Raw genomic sequence first — 13,593 nt, forward strand, 5'->3', positions numbered from 1 at the left:
TAAACTGGATAAAAAAATATGACAAATGGAATATGAGACTATTGATTTTCTTGTCACTAAATTTTTTAGTTGAAATTTATGTTATGTTTAAAGAAACCTTGTACGCATGCATCATACCTTTTTGTAAGTTTGTTGAAATAAGCCATTTGTTAACATCTCACCAAGATGTGAAAAGGAGAATGCGACATATTACCTATTTCAAGTGTCTCGATGTTGTCTTCTTCTTCTTCTTTTTCTTCTTCTTCTTCTTCTTCTTCTTCTTCTTCTTCTTCTTCTTCAGCATCATTGTCATCATCTTCTAGGATTTGTGATTAGGGTAGAAGAGGTTTGAGGATATCGTCTTCAAGACAACATATTTGGAGGCTACAAAGGATCGACAAGGTGTAGATGTCCCCTCCACATGCAATCCCATCAAAGTTGATCATCTTGTTTACCCCACTCTAAATCCAAGATTAATGTAATCATGTTATTTATGACAACTTACATGTATATTTTCTTGAATTTGATTATTGTGTATGTGTTTATGTTGAATCACATGATTTTGACTATGAGTTATACTTCTGAATAATTAGATTGCATAGCTATATTAAGTGGTCATGTTAGCATGCTCGCAACGGAACCATGACCCTATCAAAGTGTGATTGTTCTTCTTGTTTATCTTGCATTATGTGATAAAAGTATCAATTTTACAATATCATTAATTCAACAAAGCATATCAATATCAATAGCCATCAAGGCTTATTAACTAAACAACCTAGCAATGAGCCATAGTAAATATTTACCGACCTTAGGGTTTCGAAGGGTTAAATCTTCTTTTAATCAACTAGCCCAACCTAGTGCGAGACCTCAAAGTCCAAGCATATATATATACATATACATACATACATATACATATACATACATACATATACATATACATATATATATATATATATACATATATATATATATATATATATATATATATGAAGAACTTAGAGTTTGGATGAGAGGTCTTCTTAGTTTGAGTGGGGCCAAAACTCTTGGACATGACCTTTGTACCTACCTATTTTTGTGAAAAATAAAACCACCTTCTTTGCCATTAAGGATTAAATTCAAGTATTGTCTCATTATGTCTTTAAGTGCGCGGTCAATATCTTGACTTTACCGTTACCTTTAGGTAGTGAGTGATTAGGTCATACTTACGTTTTCCTAACTCCAACCAGTGCTAATAAGCCTAAGATGTGTGATTAATAGAAAGGAAGGTGCATTTAATATGGTTTGTAGGGTAGCCATTAGGAATAACAACCTATTTTATAAAAGTAAAACTTGAATATATTTTAGCGTTAGTCTTCACTTCACACATTAAGTCAATTCTATATCTAGTCACTGCGGAACGCATGAGCATAACGCTATTGTCCCTAGTCCCTAACTTCTATTATCATTGCCCTTTGAATGCCCATCATTAATACATGCATTATTCTCTTAATATGTGCTTGCCTATGGTCTCTATCAAGTATACGTGTACTTCCTCTTATTTTTCACAACATAACAATTTTATATTATGTGGCATAGGTTCAAGATAATAAGGACTTATTTTTTGTGTGAGCCACTTAAGTATACCTATATTAGAATTCACATCCCTCATTTGATGGCAAAGAGCCTTGGACATACCGGAAAATAAATAAATAAATGATAAGGATTACCAAGTTATGGCATCTTCAACAACATGTGTTTTGGATACTAGATTATCTTTCTATAAAGAGAATTAAATCAATATATCAATAATTATAGAAATTGTGGGCTATGTGTCATATTTAGTCTTCCCGTGGTGCTGAAGATATTATGCTTCTATACTATTCATTATTGCAATGTGTGTCCAATTAAAACCAATGCGTGTATATATTCCCAAATTTGATGACATCACAAACTCTCTCTCTCACTCACTCACTCCCTCTCACTCTCTTGGTGAAAACATAATTTATTTATAAATATATGTGAAAAATATTACAAGATACCATAGTTGACTGGTGTCATTGCTACATGGGTAATGGGGACAATGTGGGGTAGTGAGAATGCGGATTGCCAATAAGCAAGAAGAATATCCCTATGAGGGAAAAAATTCAACTTGTTCCAATAAACAAAACTACCGCATCAATACCCCCTTCAAATTTTGTATATATCTTCTCACTTGACGCCTACCATCAACTCTCTCTATGTGTATCTAATGTGGGACCCAAGGGGATGGTTCTGGACCAATCCCATGATGGATCCATTGCAGAAAGTTCCTTTCTTTCAATACACTGTGAATTTTGGTTGAACCTTGCTCATGTCTAAGAATACTCTAGCTCCTGCAGCTCAAAAGCACGGGAATAAGAGGGGTGTTTCAAGCATGCATTTGAAGGCTTTTTAGAAATGGATTTGGTCTTTCAAGGGACCAACCAAATATATTATCTTCAAATGGCTTTTACTATATGTAGCACTACCAGTAGGTTAGTCACTAAAAGGAGATGAGGCAACCATTCTTAGACAATGTTGTTATTGCAGTGACATGCAAGAAACTACCAAGCAAGCTCTCTGGTCCTGCTAACTAGCCCATCAAGTATGGAATAAAGTTCTTTCTTTATTCCTGACAATTAATGCAAACAGCCTCTTCTCCTAGGGATCAACGGTAGGGGGGGAGGAGGGGGGTTCTCCATTCCAGTCTCTTGTTATATGAGGCAAATGATGCTCCAGAGGCTATGATAGTCATCAACATGCATCTAATTTCTATCTCCCCCTTTCAGCAACCTCGCAAGCAAGTGCATGCAACCCATGTATGGAAAACAACATCAACGGTTACATTATGGATCTTATGGAAGTATCGTTTGTAAAAGACGATATGATTCCATAACTCCTCTTCTCTGAGATATATTGTCAGAACTATGGGGGAGCTTATTGGTGGTAGTGCGTGGGCAATATGACACTATGTTGGGCTCTTTAGAGGTTGTTCTTAAGAAAAGGAAAAAATTATTGTAGTTATGGAGGAAGTTGCCTCTGTTCACATTCTCATCTCCAAGTCTGATATGGAAATACCATCACCTCTAGTCCTCGACATGACCATATCTTTTGTACATAGCATTTTCTGATTGTACATTTTGTGGCCTTCCGATACTTTTCTTAATACTAATGAAGGAAATATTTTTTTTTGGGGGGGGGAGGAGGGGCGACTCTCTCTGTATGTGTGTGTGTGTATGTATGCATATTTAGTAGAGAGAGATGTAGACTACATAATTGATAATATTTTATAATTGTTCTTTGCCAATAAAAATAACATAGGTGTTTTAAAGGAGTATTTTTGGATTATATACTTCGTTAATGAAGTATAAAACTCAAATTCTCTCCTGGGTTTACATATGTATCTTAATGAAAAACATAATGTGTGTAATGTGTTGTCATCTTATCCATATATTATAACTTTGATGAAATGACAAATGATCAATTATCATTATTGAACCATGGTCAATGAATGGAGTCTACAAACTCAATTCGTTCAACAATTCTATATGCATGATTGTCTATTTATGTGTTTCCATAAATTATATTGCTACTTTTACTTGCCATGAATGCTCCATATCCAAAAACTGAAACACATAAATCACCTCAAAAGGAGTTACTATTATGTCAACAAGTCTTATAACAACTAAGGGTATGTACCTTGCCATAAATATCTTGGCTATAATTGTAGGGTTCTTAACGGTTTTCCATCATCACGTAGCAAATATGGGCATTGCTCATTGGGATAGTCTTGTCACTTTTAAATATTCTTGCTTAAAGAGCCAAAGCTTTCACCTGTCGTGTTCAATTACCTTATGTAATGGGATTTATGTTGTAATTCAAGAATTTGGAAATCGGTTTTTACCTTATTGTCTCAATGGAGTACCACAAGAGAGATGTAGATTGGAAGAAATTTTGATTTGGCAGTTTTCATGAGTAAGCTCACGAGGCTACTTGTCCTCGAAGGAGTTGCCTTTACATCAGTTAGTACTACAACACCTTAGTAAATTTACCTTGCCATGACCTCCTCCTTGTTGTAGTAAATGCAACAAAGGGTATTTGTGTTGTCTTATTGATATAGTATATGTACATACTAGTTTTGCGAGAAAATATGAGAGAGAGAGGGGGGGGGGTTCTATTCTACAAGAAGGGAAAAGTAGAAAAATAATGACAATCCACATAAAAATGAAAAAGATAGTATTTTTACCTTTGTATGTTAATGTTGAGAAATAGATTAGGTAATAGGCACTTTAGAATGACACTGTGTGCAATATTACTTATTCATATAGGGAACATCTACCATCATTTAATATTTTGTTTCGTGATAAAGGGAAGTGTTTGCTTGTGATTGAGGGATATTGATGTCTATAGACAGCAAAATGAGTTTGAACACAATTTGGCCTTTTTAGGATAAGTGTGCATTGTGTATGCTAGAGAGATATGACGTTACTACTTTTTGCAAGTGAACATAAAATACCATGGTAACATCGAGGTTTTGTGATATGCCATGCAATGCCCAAGAAAGACAATTGAGGGGACAGGTTTTTGTAATATGTATGCATGAAAAGTCCAAAGCCAACTACTTAAACAAATTGATGCCCATGTTGAACAAAACGTATTATGTCAATTGAATAAAATTGTGGGTTAGAAATAATTGTATCATGTATGCGTTGCCACCAATATAAGGGTTTGAGGGCCATGAAAGATTATTGATGATGTTTCCTAAGCAAAGGATACCCATGAAGGATTTAATGATGGTACACAACGCAACCAATATAAGGCACAATAATGTTGAATTCCATCAAGCAGGACTAATTGTGAAATTCAAGAAGGGCGTCAATCAAAATTTAAGTAGATATTGCTAGAAATATGCCAATCAATAACAAGCACATCAAACTCCATTTTCTTCTCTATCCTCCAAACATGGAAAGGTGGGTTGTTAAGGTGCCTAATATCTCTCTTTTGGATGAGGGCTAATGTAGTAGCAACTCCCTAAATCACAACACAAATTTGCAAGAGTGCGGTTAAATGGCTTCAATTTAATATATAAAAGAGGTGAAAAGAAGGTGGTGGTAAGTAGAGCAACCTCACACAAGAGACCTACCACGCATGACTAATAACTAAAAGGAGGCGTCCCACGATCTGAGCAATGAGGCTAGAGAGAGAATGAGCAAAGCTATGAAAATTATAGTCAATGGGGCCCAAACAAATATAGAGTGGGGTCATTTATTGTCAAAAATGTGCACATAGACAAAATATGACGAGGGTTGTCAATATGTGCGTAAAAAATCTATCATTGCGGATGAGAGTAGTCCAAAATTTGCACCATAATGACATGGTACGGCATGTATTGTAGGGATTCTAAGAATTTGAACCGGCCCGACATTTGAGGCACAACATAACATAGCACAAGCATGATATGATAGGTTGGTTTTAGTAATGGAACACATACTAAGGGTGTAGAGTGGTGTGCTCCTCTCTCTAGGGTAGCTATAAGAGGGAGTTATACAATCCGAATTGGCATTCATTACGGAACACATTCATGCACAAACACAACACAATCTGACCCAACCCAACGCAATAGAATGCAACACAACACAACATAATGCAACACAATCCAACCCAACAAACATCGTTTGACAAGCTTTGTAACATGATGTAATCTATTGCAAGATGCATGAGGGGAGCAAGAAGCCAATATAAGTTGAATCAGGCCTCCAAGGCATGATACTACATTCGAGTGCAACATAACACCACACAACAATGAGTGCGTCTTCGGAGGTTTCAATACGAAGCTACAGTTGAGTACAACACAAACACAAACACAACACGACACAACACAACAATGTGTATCTATGTATGTATGTATGTAATGTATTTATGTATGTATGTTTGTATGTATGTATGTATATATGTATGTATGTAATGTATTTATGTATGTATGTATGTATGTATGTGTGTGTGTGTGTGTATGTATGTATCTATGTATGCCTGCAATTTTGATGATGATCAATGAATGAGATGAAAGTTGTTCTCATGGAGTCATTTTATGCTCAGTCTTAAGCTACAATCAATAGATAGCTACAATCTCTGATCTTCATAACTCTTTTCAACCTTCTCATTTTTCCTCTTCCTCTTCCTCTTCCTCATTCTGCCCCTTCCTCTTCTCTCTCCCCTGTTTTATTTTTGGGTCCCTCTAAAATTCTCATTTCCTCACTGCTTTCTGATCAGATCTCCCTCCTCTTCCTCTCTCTGCCTGCTTGCCTCTCTCAGCTATAGATCCGACATTACAACAAAGGTATTATACCCTCTCTTCAATAGCAGATCTCAACTAATTTCATCTCTTTGCCTCTCTTTTCGATCAGATTCGTTCTAAACAGCATTTTCTGATCTATTCCTGTTTTGGGTTCTTCTGATTTAGTAGGTCTTTTTCCATGGAGACGGCTGTCCTTGGAGCTTATGAAGAAGACCCATACGATCAACACAACCATTTGCAGGTATGTCTCCTTATAATACCCTTTTCTTATCATTTTTAAAGTCTCTATCGATCTCTGTTAAGGTTATATAATTTAATCATTTTAAGTCTCTGTTTTATCTGTGACAAGAATATACTCATTGATCAATAAAAAGTCTCGTCTTGATCTTTGTTAATATTGTAGTCATTGATCACCTGTAGATGTATTGTGACGGTGACACGTATATATATATATATATATATATGTACGTGTATGTGTACGTACCACTTCATTTTGATATTTCTCACAAGTAATGTAATGCATCATTATATACTTTTTTTTGTAGTGTGTATGAAATCTGTATATGTATAATGTGTGCTTATGTCTGCATCACTTCACATTGCGATTTCGTACAAGCAAATGTAATGTACATATGTATGGACAACCTAAATGTGCTTGCATTTTCACATGATTACAGTTTTAGTGATTAACAATCCATCATCTAAAGTTTTCGTACATAACTCAGTGGTGTTTATAGAACATTTTAGAAGTCAATTTGAACCATCCATTAACAGAGAGTTGTTTCTAAGCTTGTCAGAAACTTGGATTCTCATTTATGGCGTGTTGCTTATCCAAATGGTTGATAACTTTGATGGATCTTCAATGTAATGGAGGCAATATATTGAGAGGTTACAAATTGAAAGCACTAATGAAAGTGCACCTTCTACTGTTAGAATGGGTCAATATTTGATTGGGCCAAACCCTATATATATGCATATATATACTTCTACCGACCATGCTCATTGGGAAGATGGATTGACCATGATTGAGATATGGGTATTCCATTAGAGGGAAGTCCACCGTATCTATTGAGTCATCATCACAGGATGTAGATGTTACTCTGTTTGTCCTATCTCTATATATTATTATCTTGTACCCTTAGGGGATCAAGTGCTGATAATGGATGGAAGAAAGGATCAGTCAAGTTGTGAAAATGAGGATGGTCTATGGAAGTAAGAATGATCATTAAGTTGTGTGAACCAATGGATTTGGGATAGCCTGCATTGCTAGAGCAGCTGGGGTTAATAAACCATTAAATGCTAATCTGCACTTTTCGTCTGGGTTTTCTATTAGTAAACCAATAAATAGAGGCTATTCACACCTGCATCAAAGGTTGATTAGGGTTTAGTCAAGCTAATGAATTTGTGTAAGGTATACATATATTTATTTATTTATTCTCTTTTTCCAAGGGACAGACTTCGTTCAATGAAGGACTCGGGGAATCTATATCATTTGGGAGATTCGCTATGGATTCTTTTTCATGGGTTAAGAGGTCGAGTTTCAATCACAACCAATACCTTGAAGAGCTTGGCAACTGTTCAGCTCCAGGTTCAGTTCGTGAAAAGAAGGCATATTTTGAGGCTTACTATAAGGCAAAGAAAGAAGCTTTAGAGAAAGCTCTTGCTGATGAGAACACTAAAACTGATAACAATGGTAATAAATGCTGATGATCTTGTCAAAGAAAATCAAAAGATTAAATATATTAAATGAACCAAAGAAAAATACCAAATATATCATATGGGCTGAATGCATAACTAACATATATATATATATATATATATATATATATATATATATATATATATATATATATATATGTGGCAATGTAGGTATGGAGGACAGTGGGACAGAACAAGGGGAATTATATGTAGATGTAGCATCTACCGAAGAGAAAGGAGGGCCGTCCTTTTTGAATGCTGAAGATGCTCGAATAGTAAAAGATATACCAGATGAGACCAATGTAACTGAAGCTGAAAATCTGAACCTTAAGCACTCTTTAGGACCTGCACTTGATGACTATGAACACTCTACACATGATTTATCTTCCAATGAGGTTTGTCAAGTTCCTACAATTGAAGATATGGATGGTCAAGAAACAGTCGTCTCTGTTGAAGAAAACTTTGGAAAGCTGGAAAAGGAATCTAATGAACTCATAGTGCAGTCTGGCAGTGAGAGTTCTGAAGCTGTAAACATTATAGAAGAGTTAATCAGACCATGTGAACCTACCCCACAAGGAGACTACGTTGATGATGAAAATGATGGACAAGATGGCAAGATTGTTGATGTACAAGACAAAGAAATTTCTGATGTGCCTGATGTGAAGGTTAGTGGACGTTGATTATAGAGGATGGATACTTTAAAATTCTACATACTGCATAGAAGAGGCTTGGTTCGCTCTTTTTTGCATAATGAACAAGAATATCTATTTTAATTGGATGCTAACAATCTATACTAATATAAAAACTACTTACATTCCATTTCATGTTTTTTGCAGAAGTCTTGCACACCATCCAAAGTTTCGAAGGCATATGTTGAGAAGCCATCGCATTCTCAAATATCAAAGCCAAAAGTGATGCTGAAAAATACTGGGAATGGTGTATTGAATGCCACATCCAAGCTAAACAAAAGTAATGTGGAAAGAAAGCTAGGTCCAGGGGGGAGTATTGCAGAAGTGAAAAATCCTGGAGGAACGACCAATTCACACATACAATCTACAGTTACTGTGCCACAACCATTTGAACTAGCAACCAACAAAAGAACTGCAATTATTTCTCGTCCAGCAGATGAGGATGGAACCAAATCATCTCTCAAGTCTATTCATAATACTGCTCCTCCAACACATCCTTTATCATTGAAGAGAACTAGGGTATTCAAGTTTTTTGCTAGTTATTTTTGTAACGATTGATCTACTTGGAATATTTGCATTGAAGCATGTGAGTTTGTTTGGCCAGTTATTCTGTTTGTCCTATATCTAACATTCTTGGTTTGCGAAAACTTTCAGGATCCAGCCATGAAGAATTCAATGCTGAAAAACCCAACAGCTCAAACCAGCAGGTATTCCCAACTTTGACATGTATAATCTTCATAGCTTTAACTTATAACTTAATTTAAGCAACATCCTAGATTCAGATACAATCACATCTATTTTCTGATTATTTATTTGTCTTGATTGAGCAACACTTATCTCGGTGATGATATGAAATATATGCATTTCTTTCTTTGGATATGAGAGCAAGACTTTGTCTTTTTCCTCTATAAAAATTTCACAGTTTGAACACAATATTTTCTGTAGTTATATTAATTCTGAGCTTCTTATGCATTTATTTATTTTTATGTAGGCAAAATGCAAAAGCTGAACTGCCAACAATGACTCTGACAAATCAGATGATGCAAGGTGTCATAAACACAAATGAAGTGAAGAAGGATGAGAAGAAACGGAATGGAACTGTCATGTATCCTTAATATCTTCAATGCAATTATCGGCCACCAAGGGTTGTTAATATTTATCAAGTCCAATCAGAACTGTTTAATCTTCTTAACATTACTTAGAATTGAAATGTATGTTAAATCAAGATCAAGTTCTGTGAAGAATCGCACAAATGCATTCAGCTTTAAAAGCGATGAAAGGGCTGAGAAAAGGAGAGAGGTATTGCTACTTCTCATTCAGATTATGTCTTAGATATTTCACATTTAGTTAAGTAATCCAATATTACTTTGTAATAATAGCTATCACTCATGTAGGATACCTCTTATCTCTTGGATATTGTGCATGTAGGAAGTAATCCAATATTGATTATATATCAGATATACCCATATGATATACTTCTTAGGTATCTTGCAATGAGTACATACTCTTAATACTTGTGTATTACATGTCACTCAGTATTAATATACAATTATGTGTAAAATCTTGTGCAATGAATTAGTAATCCAGTACTTCTGGATTAAATATTGTTCATATAGTAGCATATTTCTATGTATTACATGTCACTCAGTATTAATATACAATAATGTGTGAAATTTGAGTACTTCTGGATTAAATATTGCTCATACAGTAGCATATTTCTATAGTGTGTATTTTTCTTCACTCTCTCTTGCTTGTTCATCACTCTATTCCCCTTACTCATGTCAATGTAGTGGTCCTCATCCAATCTAAACTCTAAAACCTTCTTTCACAAAACATAGGGCTTTCCATCAGAGCACACTCAATCATCTTTTGCATTTTGTCATCTTAAAAATTGTTCTTATATGCTTACAATGAACGTTAATAAAAGTAAAATTAGAGAGAGATAAAAGTCCTACATATACTTAGTGACCTTTTTTAAGTATTGTTTTCAGTTCAATACAAGGAGAGAAGCGAAACTAAATGCAAAAGAAGCAGAGAAAAATAATGCTGTGGCCAAGACACAGGTTGGTAAAATTCCTCTGTTTCTCTAATGATATAAGAGTGGTGTGTAATTTTTATTATTGTTTCGTTTACATCTTCTCTTTATTAAATACATGTGACTATCAAGATGATGTTTTCTTTAGTGGCTAATCAAGATTGTAAAAGAACAGGAACAGGAAGAGGCAGAGGTCAAACAACTTCGCAAAAGCCTGAAGTTCCGGGCCACACCAATGCCAAGCTTTTATCAAGAAACTATAGAAGCGAAGCTTGAGACAAGAAAGCCTGGGGTATTTGGGCATCTGAAAGACAACTATGTTTTATTTTCCAGATATTTGTTTACATTGATTCATCTGTAGGCCTTTCTTTTCTGTTTACTTACAGATAACAGCAACTCGTGCGAAGTCACCGAAACTAGGAAGAAAAAATGTACTGAATTCGAGCTTCGAAACCAACTCATCAACCTCGAGCTCAAAGCAAGATAAGGGAACAAATATAATTGCTTATAATTGCACTAGAAAAGAGAGTGATATGCAGCTGCTTCAACCATCAAGAAACAGCTCTGCATTACCCAAGAAAACTGCCAAAACATTAGTAGTTCACAGCTGTGTATCGGGGACAGAATTGTCCGAGCGAAAACCGGGAGAGAGGCTTCCTGGTGCCGAAACCAAGGATCACAACAGCATGGAATGTAATGAAAATAGCACTACTGAACCAGTATGTACTTCAAATGAAGTAAAAAATGATGACAGTGTCAATCTAGATTTGATTCATGAGAAATCATTGAGCGAGCCCGTGAATGGTTCGATAACATTAGCAGAAGAAGAGATCAGACGTGAAAGTGGTTTATTGATAACTTTGGAGGGTGCCAAGGTTGGATCTGAAAATGGATCTCTAACTTCAACTGAGGCCGAAAGTGGGGTGGTCAGCAAAACTGATAAAAAGAGTAAGGAAGATAATAAAGTAAGGACCGAGAAGAAGGTGCCGAACCAGGATTGTATCGGGGCTGGAGCTTCCCCTGCCAGAAGGCCGCCTTCGCCAAGCCTAGACCGAAAGTGGGTCGGGGCATCCCCTGTGAAAAGGCCACCTTCACCCAGCCTAGGCCTAGATCGCAAGTGGGTTAGAGCTTCTCCGGGCCGAGCAGCACCTTCCCCAAGCCGGGATCGTGTGCAGGCTGGAGCTGCGGCACCTTCTCCGAGCCTAGACCAAATGCGGTCTGGAGCTTCTGCGGCTCCAATGACACCTTCCCAGAGCTTTGATCCGAAGCGGATCGTGCCTTCCCCAAGCCGAACAGCACCTTCACCGAGCCGGGACCGTATGTGGATCGGATCATCCCCGGCTAGAAGAGTGCCTTCACCAAGCCTAGATCCGAAGCAGATGAGAGCGTTGTCGGCCCCTAGAAGGGCACTTTGACTCGAGCCTCGAGCACATGTGGGTCATGGCTTCTTGGGTTTAACTAGCAAGACCACACCATCATAAAAAACCATCAATTACTAAGGAGGATGCCATAATAACTTCAATGGACACATGAAAGGTCTTTAAAGTCACAAATTCTATAACCATATTATATATATATAAATATGAATATGAATATATACATATATATATGTATCTTGTTATTTGAATTCATGATTAAAGGCTATTGGACGGAAGTTCATATGTTGCGAGGAAAAGGACATTCCATCTTTGTCCTTGGAGCTATCATTTCACGATTGGAACCCGAATGTCACTCTGTAATGGAGAATGGAAAGTGGCTACACTTCTTTAAAGATATTGTTCTAAATCTATTGCATTCTAGGAGTCTGTAACCCTTCTTTTCATTCCAGCAATTGGGTTGTTTTTGTTTACCTTCAAAAGGTTACAATGTCTCTCTTGACTTGAGGAAGACTACAAGATTTTAAAACTGTGTAATAAGCAGCAAGTAGATGTATTGTAGTTATACCTAGGTTTCGTAAACTGAACTGCAATGGATTGTAAGGTTATGTTTTAACTTTCAAATGTGGCTTTTGGGACTCATAATGAACTTGCAATATACAAAGAAGCATCATGCATCTACAAAGAGACAAGTGTTAAAAAAACTCAACTTCACAAATTAACAAAACCCACCATGCATACCTAAGCTACAATAGTCTAAAGGAGGATATCAATTAGTAATAAGATAGATCTCAATAGCACTTATGACTAATTGGCGTTCCATTGTCCCTTAGCAACCAAGGAGCCTATGGTTGAGTAAACTATCTATGTGCATGGCAAGTGAGAATAAGAAGATTGTTAGCAATGTAAGCAAAATCAAAATGTTGCACTAGTTGCTTGATCCTTAACCAAGAGCCTAAGGTTGCAAAGAACTAGGTTTAACAGTACAATTGCTTAAGTAATTTTAATAAGTAAGATGTTGAATAACCATGAATGTTTAAAGACTCTTATAAGATTTATCAAGGACATGTGTCCTCATTGTGCATTGCAAATGTTAAAATTCATGTATATGATTCTTTTGTTAAACTTCATGCTGATTAATAACGATACTTGAGGATAGGCATAACATATGTTAATAGGTTTAGATGAATGACGAGGATTTTATATGTCCGAGAAACAAGAATATTTCAATCACCTTTGTCTCCATTTAGGCAACACCAATGTCAAGGACACATAATGCACATGGACTCTAATTAATATTTAGAAAGATGTTCGCGCACGTCTCATAGAAGGGAAGACTACATGAGCATCAAAAGTTAGGCAATTCTGCAGTCTAGATAAGATCGCCCAAAAACATTCATATGTAGAGATTCAAGGTGACGAGTTATATTTAACCATGGTAGAGATCAAATGATTATGTCGTTTCTCTCTCTTACTATAAATGTGCCATTAGGGCAATAACTTATATAGGCCATATAGTAGGTC

At 36.1% G+C, this 13,593-nt stretch overlaps 1 protein-coding gene across 1 annotated transcript; it reads left to right on the top strand.

The window, feature by feature from the left end:
• Positions 1–6,126: 6,126 nt before the first annotated feature.
• Positions 6,127–12,490, top strand: LOC147853894 (uncharacterized). The gene is made up of 11 exons (XM_087332134.1): positions 6,127–6,313; positions 6,437–6,512; positions 7,727–7,964; positions 8,141–8,634; positions 8,806–9,177; positions 9,313–9,365; positions 9,650–9,758; positions 9,832–9,957; positions 10,650–10,721; positions 10,869–10,985; positions 11,080–12,490. The coding sequence occupies exons 2-11, from the start codon at positions 6,450–6,452 to the stop codon at positions 12,106–12,108; spliced, it is 2,673 nt and encodes an 890-aa protein (XP_087188260.1). The 5' UTR covers positions 6,127–6,313; positions 6,437–6,449; the 3' UTR covers positions 12,109–12,490.
• Positions 12,491–13,593: the final 1,103 nt, after the last annotated feature.

This window comes from Azolla caroliniana, unplaced genomic scaffold (genome assembly GCF_043228905.1).
Source record: "Azolla caroliniana isolate FFs.n. ecotype wild unplaced genomic scaffold, voAzoCaro1.0.p SCAF_16, whole genome shotgun sequence".
Lineage (NCBI taxonomy): Eukaryota > Viridiplantae > Streptophyta > Polypodiopsida > Salviniales > Salviniaceae > Azolla > Azolla caroliniana.